Raw genomic sequence first — 19,985 nt, forward strand, 5'->3', positions numbered from 1 at the left:
GTTGCATTAGCTTCTGAGGATAGAGCAACAGAATCCCTTGTCCCAACAGGACAGATGTGCCCTAGCTCAGGAGGCAATGGTTAGTCCATGATATAGGTATAAAGTCCAATAGTCTGCAAAAACAGCGAGGAATCCGGTGTCACCGCAAAGACTAACAGATTTATTTGGGCATAATTTTTCGTGGATTAAAAAAAACCCACTTCTTCAGCTGCATGGAGTGAAAATTACAGATACAGGCATAAATATATTGGCACATGAAGAGAAGGAGTTACCTTACAAGTGGAGAACCAGTGTTGACAAGGTCAATTCAGTCAGGGTGAGGGAAATAACAAGAGAGGGAAAATTGCTTTTGTAGTGAGCAAGCCACTCCCAGTCCCTATTCAAATTCATGGTGTTAAGTTTGCAAATGAATTGTAGCTCTGCAATTTCTCTTTGAAGTCTGTTTTTGAAGATTTTTTTTGAAGGATGGCTACTTTTAAGTCTGTTATTGAATGTTCAGGGAGATTGAAGTGTTCTCCTACTGGCTTTTGTATGTTACCATTCCTGATGTCTGATTTGTGTCCATTTATTCTTTTACATAGAGACTGTCCGGTTTGGCCAATGTACGTGGCAGAGGGGCATTGTTGGCACATGATGGCATATATCACATTAGTAGATGTGCAGGTGAAAGAGCCCCTGATGGTGTGGCTGATGTGGTTGGATCCTGTGATGGTGTCTCTTCAATCTCCCTCCTACACTTATGGCTGAATTCAGCCAATAAGGGCACACTGCCTCCTTGCCAAGGTCCTTTTGGTTCCAGGGACACTGAATATCCAGCTGTAGATAACTGCACTAAGATTAGTCCAACAGTGTAATCCAAACAAGTTTTAGTAATACACACAAAATCAGAGTCCTCATCCTTTACTACATCAGGATTGGCCAGCATTTTATTTATCACCAACTATTACTTAATCATAATGAACTAAAGAAAGTGGATGAAATTCTGGCCCCATCAAAATCATCTACAGAGCAGACTGGAAAAGTTATCACAAAATATGAACCCCTCCCAAAGCATAGCCTCTTGCCACTAACAAACTGCTTTAACTTCAAGGTGTCTTCCATCCCAAAGTTCTAATCATCTAATCTCTCCAACAACACAAATCTTGTATTATTATTAGTTTTTTAAATAATTCAGTATGTATTCCCACCCAATGCAGTTGCTTTCCATCAGATCCTGTAGGCAATTAGACATTTTATATTTAAATCCCTATGTCACTAGGATCTGAACCTTTACTGGGGAGGGGGACTTTACCCCAAGTTCCTGTATTATCTTTTAATTTAATGATTTCTCCATGGCTCTAGGCTTCCATGATAAATGGTATTTACCTTCATGTGTGAGGTAAAGATGTGAACGCAAACAATTCTAAAGGTAGCCCATGGGTTTGAGTAAATATACCAATTAATAGTTAAACTCTGAAAGCCACATTGCTCCCTTGCATCCTGAGCCGAGGGATTTCTTTCTTGATAACTTGGCTTATACAAGAGTGATACTCACAGAGGCAAGTCTTTGTTGTAAGATATTGATCATGGAAGCTATTATCTATAACAACAGGGCCAGTTATAATAGTAATATTAATTTCATCTTAATTGCTCATTGTGGACTATCATGGTATCTAAGTGCGTCAGAAAGGGCGGGTTTTTTTTAGCAAACAGTATTTTAGTATTGTGCCATCCTTTCTTGCACAATTGCTAAACAAGTTAAAAGGAAATAGAAAAAACTCACTGTCTTCATCTTCAAAGACTTCATTATAATTAACGCACATGGAGAGAGTTTCTTTGCTACTCAAACAACGAGGAGAATGTTTTGTTTGATATCCTTGTAACAGGGACAGAACATTGGGACAAGAACATTGGGACATTAAGGCTTGACAGATGGAATCGGCCATTTGGGAAGGGGACAGCTGGGGAATGGTCAGTAGGAAACTGACAACTGTGAGGAATGGATGGATGCTAGGGCAGCTGCAAATGACAGTTGGAAACGTTAGATATATGGGAACAACAGTTAGGAACTGGTCAGCTTGAGAGTGGGAAATGGGAACTAAGAAGTTAGGCATGACAGTGGGACTGCTGGAAGTGACAGTTGGGAATGGCAGGTGGGACTGGGCGTTTTGGGAGTGAGATTTGAGAGTGATAGTTGGGAATAGCAGATGGAAAATGGACAGTTAGAAAGAAAAGAAAAAAAATGAAGAAAATGCAGTGACAATAGCAGGGAAGCCAGTGGGGAGGGAAAAATGTGAACCATCAGGAAGGAAGAGATAAAAGAATTCATGGTAGAGTGTGTGTGAGGAGGTCACTGTCCGTTACGTACTAAAGAGCTGAAAGAAGGGAAAGGGCAAATGAAAAAAAAGCGAATTTCTAGTTAATTCTCTAACTGTGCTGAGAACATGGAAAAGTGAAAGTTTGCTGTTGTGCACTTTGTTTAATTATACAAATACAATCTCTTTCCCTGTCGAAAAATTATCTGTAAGATAGTAAATTTTATTGAGAGTGAAATAGGTTCAGGTACAAATACAGCTAATAAAGTAGTTATTTATATAACATGGTATGATGACTTGAGGTTCCAGCTATGAGTACCAGAATAGGATCATTATTTTCAGTCGTGTCCCATTAGTAGTAGAAGGGATGGAATCTTGGGACTAGAAAATTCCATAGCTGTAGAAATCTGAGCAGCTAGACAGTGAAAATGGGGGTTGTGAAGACAGTGGGGCAGGGTCCCTTGGAAAAGAGAAGGGGAACAGACCATTAGGAAGGGATTGGAGTAAAGTGTATGATGGGAGTAGTGTCCTGGACATGAAAGTGAGTGAAAGGAAAATAATCGGTGGAGGATGTAGAGGAGACTTTGCCTGGTTTGATTTGAGTCAGATATAATATCCTTGTCTGCTGAGCTGCCTTTGTGCATCAGATTTTCCTCCCCATTTTCATATTTCACCAGCCTCCACTGAAGAGAGAGGGGAAAAAATAAAGAAAACCAACAGAAAACATGACAGGGAAAACATGGTTAAGGCAAGAAAAACAACAGAGAAACCCTCCTAAAATGATGAGTGAGATCCCAGTTATTATCTCTGACCCGAGTGAATTTCTGCCTGACCATTTAAAAAAAATAGAAAAATAAAATCTATTACTTTCTCTTGTTGAATAAATTATTCTAAGACAACGGTTTGCTCTTTAGGGGGAGAGACAAACAGGTTCAGGGGGTCAGCCAGGAGTACTGAGATATGTATGTAAGGTGGCATGAGGATGTGTGGTTGTAGTTCAAATAACAGAAAAGGGAACTCAGCCAGCAGAATGCCCCAATAATAAATAAATCAGCAATACTTTGCAATGGTGTAACAGTCACCATCTTAGGAAGAGGAGTTTTAGAAACATAAATTAAGGTAACCTAACCAATGCTCTTGTGAAGGTAGGTGAGCATTTTATTGTACCCATTTTAATGACACAGGAACTGAAGTACAGCTCCAGGAAGGTATTTAGGCTCATAATTTCCACTGAAATTACTGAAAGTTAGGAGCCTAGCCTAGCTGCATCTGTGGATCCGGGCCAGAGAGATGACTAGTTTAAGGTCACACAACAAGTTTAAACCAAGAAGAGAACTCAGGTCTGTGCCTCAGAGAATGGTTCTATTGCAAAATGTTACTCTCTAAAAAGAGCAGCATGGATTTCCCGGTGTATGGTCTGTGACGGGTGCTATACCAAACATGCTTCCTTTCCAAGGAAATGGCTTTCAAACTGCCCAGCGCACAGCCTAGAATCTGAGAGTCAAACTGAATTTCTTCCTCCTGGCCTATCCTCACAATCCGGACTGTGCAAGACCAAGCGCTTCTCCCTGGCACGGGCGGGACCCCCAGTGCGTTCCCCCGAGCTCCGTGCGCCCCGCCGGACACAGTGGGACGGAGCAGGCAGGAGTTCGCCCAGTCCCTCGGCAGGGCTGGCGGGAGCCGTGAGGCTAGGGCGCCCCTCGTTTGCGGCAGGTTGTGCAAACGGGGGCGGAGAGTCTGGGCCGGGGGCCGCAGCCTGAGCGCTTCGCCAGGAGAGGCAGGGAACAGGCACCCAGCCTCAGCCTGGCTCCCTCCGCCCCAGCCTAGGGGCGCCGCCCGGGCCCAGCGGCCCCTGCCCCGGATGGCAAGGGCGGCGGCGCGCGAGACACGGGTTGGGGGCGGGGGCGCGCGCTAGCGCCAACACCGCCCGCTGACCGGGCTCGCCCCCCCCCCAGCTCAGTCTTTGGGGCGCGCGCCCGCCTTCTCGCCACGGGGGAGGGTGGCACGGGCACGAGCGTCGCTGCGCGAGCCCTCAGCCCGTTCAGTGACAGCCCGCAGCCGAAGATGGTGGCGGCGGCGGCGCCCCGCGCCCCTTTGCACCCGCACTCCCGCGGCCGCGCCTGAGCCGCCCTGCCTGGAGGAGCGGGCGGCAGCGCCCTCCCCCCGCTATCGCCCGGGCGCGGAGCTCCTTGCCCTCGGCGGCAGGGCGCCTCCCCGCCGGAAGGGTAATTGAATTAACTCGCCAGCAGGGAGCCGGGGCCGCCAGGGCCCCCGGACGTAGACACGAGCGGAGGCGGCGGCCACTCCAAGCGCTGAGCCCGGCCGGCGGCGCCTGCGCCTGGCCTTGGCGGAGCCGGGCGGCCGGCGGCTGAGGGGGCTGCCGCTCCGGCGGGACTGCGGGGGCCGACCCCCCTCCCCGGCCGGTCCCTGCGCCCCGGGAGCCCGTCAGGAAAGAGCGGGGCGGCTCCGAGGCCGAAGGCCCCACCGGTGGGAGTGGAGCCCCCACCCCGGCGAGTGCGAACGGCCGCGCCAGCCCCTGGGGGCGGCAGGGAGCAGCACAGGCCGGCGGCTGCCGCACCACAGCGTGGCGGCCGCGTCTCCCGGGAGTCCCGAGGCTGCCGGTGCGGGGGGAATTTGGGGAGAAGGAAAATAACCCGGCACCAAGCGCTGGGCTCTGCCGGAGCAGTGCGGGCTGCGGGCGGGAGCCAGACAGGGCCCAGTCGGGCTTGTTCCTCCGTGTCAACGTCAGGAGTGGGGATGGTGCGGCCGCGGTGAGAGCCACACGCTACCAACACGCCTGGCCTGGGGAGGGACGGGGCTTTCTCCCTTCCTCTTCCTCTGCGGTACGCTGCAAAAAAAGATGGAGAAGAGGCCCTTTCCCGAAGAGGGCTACTTGTCACTCTCCCGAGACTGAGCTACACTTATTGGAAAGGACCTGGGGAGTGACTGCAAAACTGCAACTAACTTGGAACAAATCGCGGCCAGTTTGTGGACAGCCAGCTGGACATACCTACTACATCGTTAGATTGGAATATGTGGGCCTGCCTAGGTCCCAGTCTCCTGTTTGTCTTGCTCCGTTTGAAGGATGAGTAACTGAATCATGTGGACCTGCCTGGCGGTTTCTTTAAACAGGCAGTGATTTCTCAAGGAATTTAAAAGCAACTGTCCTAGGAAAAGCCCCAAGTCAGAAAGTTAAAGGATCACTCTATTTATTGTTTTTAAAGTCCCAAGGACCCATCTCCTAAAGTGCTTAAAGAAAATTTGACAACATGGCTTCCCCACCGCACCAGCAGTTACTGCATCACCACAGCACTGAGGTGAGCTGCGACTCCAGTGGAGACAGTAACAGTGTGATGGTCAGAATCAACCCCAAACAGCACCAGGGTTGCTCCTCTTCCAAGCATTGCAAGTACAGCATCTCCAGCTGTAGCAGCTCTGGGGAGTCAGGAGGTGCCCGCAGAACAACAGGAGGAGGGGGAAGCAGTGGTGCAGGTTTGCGCAAGAAGAAGCTGCCACAGCTTTTTGAGAGAGCCTCCTCCAAGTGGTGGAACCCCAAGTTTGACTCCAACAACCTGGAAGAGGCCTGTATGGAGAGATGCTTCCCACAGACCCAGCGTAGGTTTCGCTATGCCCTTTTCTACATAGGTGTGGCCTGTCTCCTCTGGGGTATATATTTTGGAATCCACATGAGAGAGAAACTGATTGTCTTCATGGTGCCAGCTCTGTGCTTCCTCTTAGTATGTGTAGCATTTTTCCTGTTCAGTTTCACTAAGACCTATGCCCAGCATTATGTGTGGACCTCACTGATCCTCACCCTCCTGGTTTTTATTTTGACTCTGGCTCCACAGTTCCAAGTTTTGACACCTATCTCAGGAAGTGATGACACATCCAATCATACTCCCCCTGTGAGAGCCACAGACACTTGCCTTTCTCAAGTAGGCAGTTTTTCTATGTGTGTTGAAGTGCTCTTGTTGCTCTACACAGTAATGCACTTACCTTTGTATTTAAGCTTGTTTCTGGGACTATCCTACTCAGTCCTTTTTGAAACCTTTGGTTATCATTTCAGTGATGAAGACTGCTTCGCACCCCTTGGAGCCAGTGTAATTTACTGGGAACTGCTGAGTAAAGCCTTGCTTCACATCTGTATCCATGCTATTGGTATTCATTTATTTATCATGTCTGAAGTCAGATCAAGGAGCACATTCTTGAAAGTGGGGCAATCAATCATGCATGGAAAAGATTTGGAAGTGGAAAAAGCACTGAAAGAGAGGATGATTCATTCTGTGATGCCAAGAATAATAGCTGATGACTTAATGAAACAGGGGGATGATGAAAGTGAGAACTCAGTCAAACGTCATTCCACCTCAAGCCCCAAAAACAGGAAGAAAAAACCCTCTATACAGAAAACCCCCATTATATTCCGTCCTTTTAAAATGCAGCAGATTGAACAAGTGAGTATTTTGTTTGCGGATATTGTTGGCTTTACTAAAATGAGTGCAAACAAATCTGCCCATGCATTGGTGGGGCTTTTGAACGATTTGTTTGGCCGCTTTGACCGTCTGTGTGAGGACACCAAATGTGAGAAGATAAGTACTTTGGGAGACTGTTATTATTGTGTAGCAGGATGCCCAGAGCCCCGAGCGGATCATGCCTATTGCTGCATTGAGATGGGTTTGGGTATGATTAAAGCCATAGAGCAGTTTTGCCAAGAGAAAAAAGAAATGGTGAACATGAGAGTTGGAGTTCACACTGGGACAGTTCTTTGTGGCATTTTGGGGATGAGGAGGTTTAAGTTTGATGTGTGGTCTAATGATGTCAACTTGGCCAATCTAATGGAGCAGTTGGGAGTGGCTGGAAAGGTCCATATTTCAGAAGCTACTGCCAAATATTTGGATGACCGTTACGAAATGGAGGATGGAAAGGTGATTGAACGAGTTGGCCAGAGTGTGGTAGCTGACCAGTTAAAAGGTATGTGCTTTATTTTGTAATGAATCTTCAATGAGGGGGAATGTTCAAGGTTTCCTGTTAACTGACCTGTGCTTTACTAACTTAGGCAAATTGAGTAAGTTTTACATTTACCAGTACAAGTTGGAACTCAGCAACATAACAGAAACTGCAGAATGTGATGCTTCAAGCAGGGATGACAGGTGTGAAAGAACTTCTAAAGAACTTGCAATATTTGCTGACTTCAAAATTCCTTAAAAACTCCCCTGTGGGAATGTCACATAATAGAAAGTAGACTGTTAAATGTCTTCATTATTCAACAAAATGTTCTTGTTTCAATACAGTGTGACATCTTCCTAATTAATTTCATGTGCCATACATAAGGCATGTGTGTTTTGCAGGCTGATATATAAAAATGGTGAGGTTTTGGTACTGAAAGTTGGATTTTAACCACGATTAAAAAAAAAGTGAGTTAACGCTAGTTATTTACCTATCTGAATAGGCATTTTGGTGGGAAATGATACATGGATTCATAGAAGTAAACTGAGCAGTGTGTATAGCTGGCAGTTTGATAGCAAGTTGTTACAGCTGTGGAGTTAAAACTTGGGATTGGAAAAAAACTACTCAAGGTGGTTCACTGAGCTAATAAATGCTCTCATCTTTGTGGCTCTAAGAAAAGTTCAGGTACATGTAACAAATACAAACTTGCTATTAAGAGAGGAAAAATAGATCTCTCCAATATCTTTCATTGTTTATATGCATGTCTAATATTCACTTTGGTGATCATTTTAAATAGAAATCCTTGATTTTTTTGGATAAAGAAAAGAATGCTTGAGAGTGCATGTATAAATGATTGAAGTATTGTGGATCTAACTGCATCTGTCTTTGAACATCTATCTTTTCTGATATCTAAAACTCTGCCCCATTGTGAGTGCATACATCACAAGCATTTTCTGTTTCTACAATGTCATGTGAGTGGTGCAGATGCATTCTTTGCCCTGCAGAGTTTACAGTTGAAATTGGATAATAGATAAAATGATAGTGGGAGTGAAATGTAGCAGAAAATAAAAAGTATTTGAGATTGTTTAGGTTAGGCATGATTTTTTCCAGTTATATTTTTTTCATTGTACATAAGAGCTTGTGGAGGATATGAAGGGGCAGAACTTGTGGGAATCATATGGGTGGGCTATGATGGAGAAAGAAGGTTGATTATTGGTGGTAACAAAGGTAAGAAGTAAGGTCAGAAGGCTCAGAAACAGGCCAGTGAATATGGACAGTAGGAGAGTAGTGCAAAACAATGGGGTAATAGAGTGAGTGACAGTGAGTTGGTATAATAGATGGGCAGAGAGGCAAAGTCAAATCACATATGGCAGAGAGCTGTTATGGTGAAAATATTACCCATTTTCTTGATGAAAACATTGAGTTAATTGTCCTTACAGATGTTATGCGATGTGTAGATGGAAGGGGTGCCAGAGGGAGAAATGGGTGGTAACATGGTGGTTGGAGGCTCTGAAGGCACAGTTGGAGGCACGGAAGCAGAATCAGGGCTTCTTATTTTACTCAGAATTTGGGTCAGGGATTTTTATTTTACTTGATGCTGGTAAAAAGTGTTGACTCAATTGACAGCTGACGATACTGAAATCTTTAAGCTTCATTTAAAGAGGGTTAGGCAAGAATATACTTTATAAAAAGTCAGATATTGGAAAAAGGTGTCCCATTACTGACCTGGGTTGACTCTGGCCTTTCTGGTAATTGGAAAGGTTGTGGATAAACAACTCTGTTTCCTTGATTGTTGTTAAACTGTGTACTGAGATAGGAATGGTTCAAAGGCTGTCCTTGTGTTGGTGGATGATGATCTAGTAATGGATGAAGGTTAAATCCCCTTGCTGGTCTTATTAGGTCTATCTGCTCCCTTCAGAACCATTGATCACAATGTGGTATTCATACACTTGTGCATGACAGTGAAAATTGATGGATGCTGCTGTTATGTGAATTTGTTATCCAAGGAGATCACAAAGTGGAGTGTAGAGCAATTATTGCTCTACTTCGAGGTTGCTCTCTTGTGGTCTTCCTCGAGGTTTCATTTTGTCTTCACATAAGTATAGAAGGCCATTTGGAGGATTAGGAACAAGGAAGCATGGATTGCATTGTTTCCAATATGCTCATTACACTCCGCTACAGATTCCTCTCTCTCTCTCTCTCTTATAGTGCCTTTCACAGTATCTGGTGGTGACTAGGAGGTTGTGAACAAGGGCAAATTGATTGAGGCTCTATCTAGATAAGACAGAAATGATGTTATTGGGTTGGGGGAAAAGGAGCAATGCTTAAAAACAATTCTGTCCCACTGAGTGTGTGTTGTGTATGTCAACACACGTTTGCATCATAAGAGTCTGATTAGAATCCCTTTTGTTATCTCTGGATGATCATTGTCCATGATAGCCAAGTTTGTTTTTTTAATTTGTGTCTGGCTAGGAGCTAGCAATCTTTTCTTTCCAAATTGACCATGCCTCTGTGATTCATGCCTTTCTGCCTTCCAATCTTGATTACTAAAATGTGCTGTACACAGGGTTACATGTTGAATCCATTCAGAATTGACAGCTAGTGCAATACCAGCAACCTGTTTGTTAACCAGAATATCCTGCTATGAGCACATTCAACAAGAGCTTCATGGTCTGGACTTAGCTGCCTGTGGTTTTCTTTTCAGAGTTTAAGGTATTGATATTGACCTAAAAATGGCTTAAGAGTTTTCTACCTGAAAGACTGCCTCTCTATGCTATATTGCTACTGTTAAATTTTGTGGGGCACTTGAGTTAGACCCCTCTCAATATAGGAAGTGAATTTAACCTATTTTACACATAGCCTATCAAACAGAGACTAGAGGGTAATGTCTTTTAAAGGGATGTTATCAAATTAAATATCTCATTTTTCTGATTTTTTTAACTTAAAATTATTAAAAAATTAGAAGAAAAATGTTTGTTTTTTTCAATATATTGTTCCTTTGACAGTATTTCGTGTGTAGCCAGTTTCACCTGTCACTATATGAAAGACTTGCACAAACAGTGAAAGAGAAAAGAAGTAGGGTAAAGAAGGAAATGTGAATTTTGTAAAGCGCAAAATTTGGCAGGGACTAAAGTAGGCGTAGAACCTGGTTTTAACTAAATTTTGAAAATGGACAATTTTCAAGTTAAAGGTGTTTGGATTAAAACTGGAACCTAGAGATGAAAGACGGTACCAATGAATAAAATTTTCTCCAGAGCCATTCACTTGTGCCCCCCCTACCTTGTTCATGGAACAATTACTTTAATAAGGAAAATGTGAAATATATAAAGTTTTTTTTCTCCCTTCTCTTGTTATAGATCAGCAACTATCTCACATCTTCTTACTTGCTCTTTACATATATATATACACACACACACACACACACATATATGCAAACATAAATAAAAGTGCGTATGTACACCTCTACCTCGATATAACGTGACCCGATATAACGTGAATTCGGATATAACACGGCAAAGCAGTGCTCCAGGGGGACGGGGCTGCACATTCCAGTGGATCAAAGTAATTTCGATATAATGCAGTTTCACCTATAATGTGGTAAGATTTTTTGGCTCCCGAGGACGACGTTCTATTGAGGTAGAGGTGTATGTGGTTTTTAAAACAAAACAAAATCATACCTGTGTGCACTGGGTGTTGGATATGGTCCCTTTCCCTCATGACAGCAGTGCTGAGAGCTATTATGATGTGTATTTTCTGCAACGTGTTGTCTCCTCATTACCTTTTTTGCAGGGGAGGGATACCACAGTGTTAGGTGGACATAAGAACATGAATAAAACAGAATAAAGAAAACAGCACTGATATCAGTTTAGCATGGCAGCAGTGCTTTGTACAGATATGTGGGGAATCTTAGTTCTGCTTCAGAGAGATTTATTTTTAAGCAGGAGTTCTGAGAGATTTCTATAGTAGGAATTGAAGTCTCTGATGGTTGCTTGTTCTCTTTCTTTGTCCTATGTCCAGGACCTGCTGAGTGGCAAGAGCGGTGTTTGTGAGGTGATGCAGTAATAGGAAGTTTTCCTTAACCTCATGAGTAGATCTTCTGTGGGAATGAGTTGATAGCAGACAGAGAGAAGAGGAATATTGTTGAAGTGGTGTAATCCTAGGATATTAGCATTCTGCTCTAGCATTGTAGTGCTAACTGTAACAACAGACATAAGATTTATTTACTCTTCAATATTTCATTTCTCAATCTCCTCCTCTTCTCCCTAGATCTTCAGATTAGTTTAAGATTTTCCTAATAATGCCATTCTATTTTGCTTTTTAATATTGCCTCTTTTAATTGTTTGTAGTGCCACAGTGGGAACGGTGGGCTTGTTAAGTTTGATACTAGCTACTTTCCATTTCTGGAACACATGGTGAGACTGCTTTTTGTAAACTTAAAAAAAATTCTCTGGGTGTGTCTGATTTAGAAATTTCAAGCAGTTAAGTCTTTCTTTCCCCATTTTTGCTGGAGATCTCCTTGGATGACTAGGAAGCTGAAGTGGGAGCTTTTTCAATCATGTTACTGTGATAAAAATGCCATTACTCACAATAAAATCCTAAGAGTTGTCCGCACTGGAGACGTATCAATGAAAATGAGAGTTCTGTCACCAAAATTGAAGTTAATCAGACAAGGTGTTTTGTGAATGTACATTTTTTTAAAAAAATAGTCACCATAATTACAGATTTCTGCTTGATCCTAGTTTGCAAGTGGAAAGTAGAAGACAGTTGAAGTTAATTGGATTAATCTAATCCAGGGCGGGGGAGTACCTCCCTCCTCTGCTGCATTCCCTCTCCCCTATCCATCTGTGTATGCGCCTATGCAGATGTGCATGCACATGCTTTCTCTTCTTCAGAATACCCGAATCCTTAGGAAGAAAGCCTTGCTCCCAGAGACCTTGAGAGGTCTAGTTCCAGGAGAGGCATTGCAGGGTTTGGCTGGGGAGTGATTGGGGGGAATCTCCTTTGGTGTTCTAGAGGTCAATAGGTGGCTCACTGGGCTTCTTCTAGGAGGGAGGCTAGGATTCCAGCAAGCCTTCCCTACTGTTACTCACACCTTCTTGTCAACTGTTGGAAATGGGCCATCCTGATTCACTACAAAAGTTTTTTGTCTCCTGCTGATAATAGCCCATCTTAATTGATTACTCTCATTATAGTTGGTATGGCAACACCCATTTTCCATGTTCTCTGTGTATATATATCTTCCTACTGTATTTTCTACTGCATGCATCTAATGAAGTGGGTTTTAGCCCACGAAAGCTTATGCACAAATAAATGTTAGTCTTTAAGGTGCCACAAGTACGCCTCGTTCTTTTAGCAAAATAAAAGAAAATCTATCATTTGATATATCTGATACCAATCCAGGTGTTTTGTCTGTGTTCTAATCTGGTTGAAGTTATATACGTTTGGTTAAAGTTAGTTCATTTAGGTATTGTTCTGAGGTAATTAAGTGCCAGTTAGTGATACCCTTATACATGTTGTGTTTTTACTTAAACTACAAGTAGTCCTAGGAAGTCAATGGGCCCCTTGTGGAGAAAGCTGCTATTCATAAAGAGTATCAGAATCTGGCCTTGTGCGAAGAAAAGTGTTGAAAGCAATGTGATACAGAAGACTCAATTCCCTTGCCAAGTTATTTCTGGATTCTTGTTAATTAGCAGTCTCCGAATTGGTTGCAGACCTAGCAGAAAATAGATTTCTTGCTTTCCTTGTAAGGACAAACTGTTGTGTGTGCGCGCGTGTGTGCAGGTGCTTGCGTGCATGCTTTGAGGAGGAAGTGGGGGATGAAAATTACCAATAGGCAATAGAGGTTGACAACTTTGGTAAATGTGGACATGTACTATGGCTGTTCTGACAAATTAAAATGCATATGCTTGTATTTAATGACACCGTAACTGAGAGATGTGTGCTATAGGAATAAACTATGCTTTCAAAAGTTGTTTCATACTAGCAAACTTTTTCATGTTATGAACATACAAAAGGACTACTATGCCTAAACTGTTATTTAAAACTTCATATGTTCATGATACTAACAAGTATGTTAAAAGTAGAAGTGACATTTTACTGTTTGAAAGAAGTGTGGTCTTGAAATTTCTTTTTGTCTCAAGTGCTTTTTCATAGTATGTTTTCATGATTTTTGTTTACGTAAAATACTGTACATCGGATGGAGTTCATTGCATTGCTGCCATACTGTTAGTTACCAGTAAAAACTAAGATGTTGTATTTAGAAAACTCAGCTAAATCAGTTTTTAACAAGTGATCCCGACGTCAAATGTGTCTTTATTGCTGGTAGTTCTATAAATCAAATCTTTACACATTTTCTTTCTTTAAAGGACTGATAGGCCCTATCCTGCAAAGTGCTGAGCATCTTCGTCTCCCTTTGACTTTAATGGAAGATAAGAATGAAATAGCACCTGGCAGGAACAGTTCTGTAGTGAGGAAGTTCAGTTTACAATGGTTCTTACAAAATTATCAGTAAAGGTTTTAAGGCATTATTTTCAAAGAGACTACACAGTATTAGATCCAAATATTTTTTCTGTATTATGCATTACGATGTCAGCAAGGATTATCCAGCTTCCTAGTAAGTACTGCTAGCAAGCAATCTATGGTTCAGAAGTCTGAGGGCATGTCTACACTGCCCAACAGTTTGGCCTCAAGGGTGTGAATAGCAGCGTACCCCAGAGAGTTGCGCAGTAACTCCCCCATGTCGATGCTGCAGGCACAAACTAAAAGGTTCCTTCTTTGCATTAATGTAGTCCAGTTTGAAGAGGACTAACTTAATGTGAACTGGGAACCTTTTAGTTAATCTCTGCAGCATCTCCTGGGGGAATTACAGCACAGCACTTTGGTGTGCCATGCTATTCTAACCCTAGTAGTCTGAATTTGCCAGGCAGTGTAGATGCTTCCCGAGTCTAAGTTTGTGAATTTACTGTTAGTACTGGGTAGCTAGTGGGGTTGCCAGACATCTGGTTTTTTACTGGAATGCCTGGTCCGAAAGGGACCCTGGTGGCTCCGGTCAGCACAGCTGACCGGGCCACTAAAAGTCTGGTTGGCGGCAGTGGCCAGGTCCACGTGGCTCCCAGAAGCAGCCGGCATATTCCTCTGGCTCCTAGGCACAGGGTGCAGCCAGGGGGGCTCCACGTGCTGCCTCTGCCCATGGTGCAAGCGCTGCCCTGTGTGCCGGCTCCGCAGTTCCCGTTGGCTGGGAATTGCGGTCAATGTGAGCTGTGGGGGCGGTGCCTGTGGACAGGGGCAGCGTGTGGAGCCCCTTGGCCGCCCCTCTGCCTAGGAGCCACAGGGACGTGTTGCTGTTTTCCCGGGAGCCTCATGAAGTAAGCGCTGCCTGGAGCCCGCACCCCAACCTCTTGCCCCAGCCCAGAGCCCACTTCCACACCCAAACTCCCTGGAGCCTGTACCTCCGCCTGCGCCCCAACCTCCTGCCCCAGACCTGGGGCACCCTGAACCCCTCATTTCTGGCCCCATCCCAGAGCCCTTACCCCCTCCCACACCACCAACCTCCTATCCCAGCCCAAAGCCCCCTCCCACACTCCGAACCCCTTGGCCCTAGCCTGGAGCCCCCTCCTGCACTCCAAACCCTTCATCCCTGGCCTCACCCCAGAGCCTGCTCCCCCAGCCAGAGCCCTCACCCCATCCTGCACCCTCACCTTCTGCCCCAGCCCAGTGAAAGTGAGTGAAGGTGGGGAAGAGTGAGCAACGGAGGGAGAGGGGATGGAGTGAGCGGGGTGGGGCCTTGGAGAAGGGCGGATCAGGGGCATGACCTCAGGGAAGAGACAGAGCAATGGTGTTCAGTTTTCTGCAGTCAGAAAGTTGGCAAACCTAGCATCTAGTATTGACATGTTTTAATTTTTTGTTTTAAAATGTCAATTTAAGATACAACACCCTGCCCCTAAAAGAAAAATAAGTCAGACACCATGGGCCATGTTATTCTTTTAAGTTATGCCAGTGGAGGATAGTATTTAGTTTCATGACTTATAACCTTTTCTCATATATTTCAGCTCCTTAAATCTGGTTCTCAATGGATTTAATAGAAATTTTTAGTTGGCTTTTTTTTCTTGTCTCACTCTGTTCCTATGACGTACCTTTCTGCTATAATGACTACATTTGCCTACCTATATAGTATTTACAATGGTGTTGTAGCTGTGTTGTTCCCAGGATATTAGCAAGACAAGGTGGGTGAGGTAATACACCTCTACCCTGATATAACACGGCCCGATATAACATTAATTTGGATATAACGCAGTAAAGCAGCGCTCTGGGGGGGGGGCAGGGCTGCGCACTCCGGCGGATCAAAGCAAGTTCGATACAACATGGTTTCTCCTATAACGCCGTAAGATTTTTTTGGCTCCTGAGGACAGCGTTATATCGGGGTAGAGGTGTACCTTTTATTGGACCATCTCAGATCTGAAGAAGAGCTCTGTGTAAGCTTGAAAGCTTGTCTCTTTCTCTAGCAAAAGTTGTCCTAATAAAAGATATTACCTCACCCACCTTGTCTCTCTCTATAATATTTAGGTTATTGAAGATATGATTGAAATAACTTTTAAATGTTTTTCTTGCTGCTTGGGAAAGCATTTTAGACTAGAAGCAGGAAGTTCTGTTAGATGGAAATACTGCAAGAGAATGTGGTGTGTTGGCTATCTCAGAGTGCTGGTGAAGAGCCTGAGGGAAAATAACAAATCAAACAAGAATTTCTGGGACCCTTAGTAATCAGTAATTCAATTTCTTCCACTGAGAATGCTCAATTGAATAGATCGTCATCTGTTATGAAATGTTACTGCTGCTGGAAATTCCTCAGGGATGAGAATTGTAAACAGCAGGGCCCATGGTGTTCACTGAAGTAATGTTTCCCTACCTTGACTGGAAACTTTTTTACTTAATCGGTACCTGATGGTAGTTTTTGTAAAGGTTTATAAAAACTATTTTTTATAAATGGGGGGAAGGGATAGCTCAGTGGTTTGAGCATTGGCCTGCTAAACCCAGGGTTGTGAGTTCAATCCTTGAGGGGGCCATTTGGGGATTGGTCCTGCTTTGAGCAGGGGGTTGGACTAGATGATCTTCTGAGGTCCCTTCCAACCCTAATAATCTATGATTCTATGATTTTTTACCTTAAAATATATTGTCAGCTGCTTGCTATTTATTTACATAATATTAGTTTTGTGTGTGTATTGCATTCCAGTAAATATGTTTTTGTGTTGTATATTGCTGTCCATCACTGTAGTATCTGAGTGTCAGAACAAAATCAATAGCTAAGTTCCTACAGTGCTTCATGGAGTTTCTGGTTCTCCTCCCTTTTGAGAGTAATATCTCTACTTGGGGATGTGTGTGTGTGGGCAGGTCTACACTAAGGGTGGGGGTCGAACTAGGGTACGCAAGTTCAGCTACGTGAATAGCGTAGCTGAACTCGAAGTACCCTAGTTCGAACTACTTACCCGTCCACACGCCGCGGGATCGAAGTCCGCGGCTCCAAGGTCGACTCCGCCACCGCCTTTTGCAGTGGTGGAGTACCGGAGTCGACCGCGGCGCTTCCGGAGTTCGAACTATCGCGTCTAGATCAGACGCGATAGTTCGAACTCCGAGAAGTCGAACTCACCGCGTCGACCCGGACGGTAAGTGTAGACTAGCCCTGTGTGTAATTTGTTTATTTGTTTGTTTATTAATTTATTTGTGTTAATAGGGTTGGGTTTTTTATTTTAATTTGCAGGTCTTTGGGTAGTTCGAGGTGTTTGTGTTGTGAGTGTCATTTTTGCTATGGGGAAAAAACTTTTTTGAAGAGGAAAGTTTTACAGCATTTCCTAAAGACAGTCAGATTCTGAATTAACCTAATCTCCTTTGGAAGTTTTGTTTCATAGCCAGATCTCCTCAACCAAGAATTCCTTGTCCCCAGCTCTCACATGTTTTGTGATCTGTGTTGTCCAATGCAACTGTCTTTGTAGTTCATAGATTGAAATTCAGCATTTAATATAGTTGAGACTTGATCCTTTAGCTGCTTTGTAGATTGGGACTGAGGCTTTAAACAGGGATCTGAAACTGACTGTGAGCCAGTGGATGAACTGGAGCACTGGCCCTCATGCTCATGGTGACCTAGGCCTTGGAAGAGGTGGGCAGACACACCCTGTACCAGCTAGAGCCAGAGCATTGTCTTCACATTCAGCTTCAGATACAGTGAATTATAGTACTCCTCACCTGGAAGGAAAGGTTGACATTTCCTAGCAAGCTGGAGGTGAAAGAAGTAGGGCCGTCAATTAATCCCAGTTAACTCATGCGATAAATTAAAAAAAAAAGTTGCAATTAAAAAATTAATTGTGATTAATCACAGGATTAATCTCACTGTTAAACAATAGAATACCAATTGAAATTTATTAAATATTTTGGATGTTTTTCTACATTTTCAAATATATTGATTTCAGTTACAACACAGAATACAAAGTGTACCAGGGTCACTTCATATTGTTATTTTTATTATAAATATTTGCACTGTAAAATCATAAACAAAAGAAATAGTATTTTTCAGTTCACCTCAGACAAGTACTGTAGTGCAATCTCTTTCTTCTGAAAGTGCAATTTACAAATGTAGCTTTTTTTAATTACGTAACTGCACTCAAAAACAAAACAATGTAAAACTTTAGAGCCTACAAGTCCACTCAGTCTCACTTCAGGTTCAGTCAATTGCTAAGACAAACACGTTTGTTTACATTTATGGGAGATAATGCTGCCTGTTTCTTATTTACAATGTCATCTGAAAGTAAGAACGGGTGTTCGCATGGCACCATTGTAGCAGGCATTGCAAGGTATTTATGTGCCAGGTATGCTAAATATTCGTATGCCCCTTCATGCTTCAGCCACCATTCCAGAGGACATGCTTCCATGCTGATGACTCTCGTTAAAAAAATGTTAATTACGTTTATGACTGAATTCCTTGGGGGAGACTAGTATTTCTCCTGCTGTTTTACTCATATTCTGCCATTTATTTCATGTTATGGCAGTTTTGGATGATGACCCATGTTCGATTTAAGAACAATTTAATTGAAGATTTGACAAAATGAAAAGAAGGTACCGATGTTAGATTCCTAAAGATAGCTACAGCACTTGACCCAAGGTTTAAGAATCTGAAGTGCCTTCCAAAATCTGAGAGGGACGAGGTGTGGAGCATGTGCTTAGAAGTCTTAAAAGAGCAACAAAATTCAATGAATAGAAGATTGTTGGGGTGGAATAGATCTGGACAAGGAGAAGAAATTTGGAGATAAATGGGAGAAGGGAGGGACAGGGAGTAGAACCAAAAGTGAAACTGTTTGAGCAGCATATTCCAGAAGTCTTGGGGTTTTCTGAGTGTAGCCTTCATTGATTTGAGATCTACATACCATTCACTCACTAGAAGGGAAAACCTCTAATGGCAGCAAACCGTAAAAGAGACCCAGTTCAGGAATAAGAACCATTCAAGAAATATATGTTTGCTGATGATGTTTTAAAGAAAGTCACACCAGTGAACTGGTGCAAGTCACTTAAGCACTTGGATTCAGAGCCTGTTGAAGTGATGATCTCACTTTTAACATCCGTAGCTTCTTCTGCTGGTGTAGAAAGAATATTTTCATCCTTTGGATTAATTCATTCCAAATTGAGAAATCATTTGGGATCTGAAAAAGCACGAAAGGTTGTTTTTCTTTTCCAGATTATGAACAAACAGGAAAATGAAGGTGAAGGCGACTGAGTTAGCTGCAGAAGCCAGTATTTTAAGTTTCTCATGTTGACCTGGCTGACAGTTGATTTAATTTTTTTTAAATATTTCATTTAACTATTTTAGTTAAAAACAATTTTAACAAAAACAAACCTGATTTAAAAAAAAAACTTGAATGTTTAACTAAATTCAAAAATTCATATGCGTAAATTTTTTACTTAATTTAGATTTGAATGGTGTGCATCAGGTGTTACTCATAGATAAGTATGGAGCAAATACAATTATAAACTGGTATGTTAGTTATGTCATTGCTTGCCATAACGGAGTGTAATTAATTTAAATGGGAATACTTGTGTCAATGAGGATTTTTTAAATGAGTAGGAGTGTTTAGGATGGGTCCCTAATGAACTGCACACCTGCAAACTAAGGGCTGCTAGAAAACATAGAATAGCTAAAAGACAACTTGGTCCAGATGGGCACTCACTATCTCAGGACATGGCGGAATATACATTAGTTTACAGCGTTTTGGCCATGAGTCGGTCAAATAGGTCCCTTTTCTGAGATGATACAATTAATTTAGAACCTTGTAAAGTGTATGAGCACTTTACACTTTTATATATGGTTGACTTTGTTTTCTTGTTGTGACTGTCATGCCTTGGGAGTTAAGAATGCTCCTTTCCTAGTCATTCTAGACCTCTTACAGGAAATCTTAAAATAAGTCTGTTATGGGTTGGTTATTCCAGGTGTAGGCTGCTGCCCTTACCAGCCTTGATGACGGTTACTCTTTCTGTCCTTACCCTATAATATCTAGTGTTGACTAGCTAAGACACACAAAAATTTACATTCCTTTTACCAGGATTCCTTTATGGACATGGTACTCGGAGTGGGAAGGTCAGTATGTATGAAACTTTGATTAGTGTGGTAGACTAACTCTTCATTCCTCATCTGTGGTTTAATCTGATCTGTGGCTAGAATCATCAGAGGAGGAGGTGCTGAGTGTGAAAAGTCCCATCTAGATTTCCTGC

At 43.0% G+C, this 19,985-nt stretch overlaps 1 protein-coding gene across 2 annotated transcripts in view; it reads left to right on the top strand.

Moving 5' to 3' along the window:
* The first annotated feature begins 4,487 nt into the window (after positions 1 to 4,487).
* ADCY9 (adenylate cyclase 9) overlaps positions 4,488 to 19,985 on the top strand; it is a 198,525-nt gene continuing 183,027 nt past the window's right edge. For both annotated transcript variants that reach the window (XM_044979245.1, XM_044979246.1), the window contains exon 1: positions 4,488 to 7,262. In XM_044979245.1, coding sequence (XP_044835180.1) covers positions 5,564 to 7,262 — 1,699 coding nt within the window. In that variant the 5' untranslated portion in view covers positions 4,488 to 5,563. The remainder of the gene's footprint in view (positions 7,263 to 19,985) is intronic.

Source organism: Mauremys mutica, chromosome 11 (genome assembly GCF_020497125.1).
Source record: "Mauremys mutica isolate MM-2020 ecotype Southern chromosome 11, ASM2049712v1, whole genome shotgun sequence".
In the NCBI taxonomy this organism is placed as follows: Eukaryota; Metazoa; Chordata; order Testudines; family Geoemydidae; genus Mauremys; species Mauremys mutica.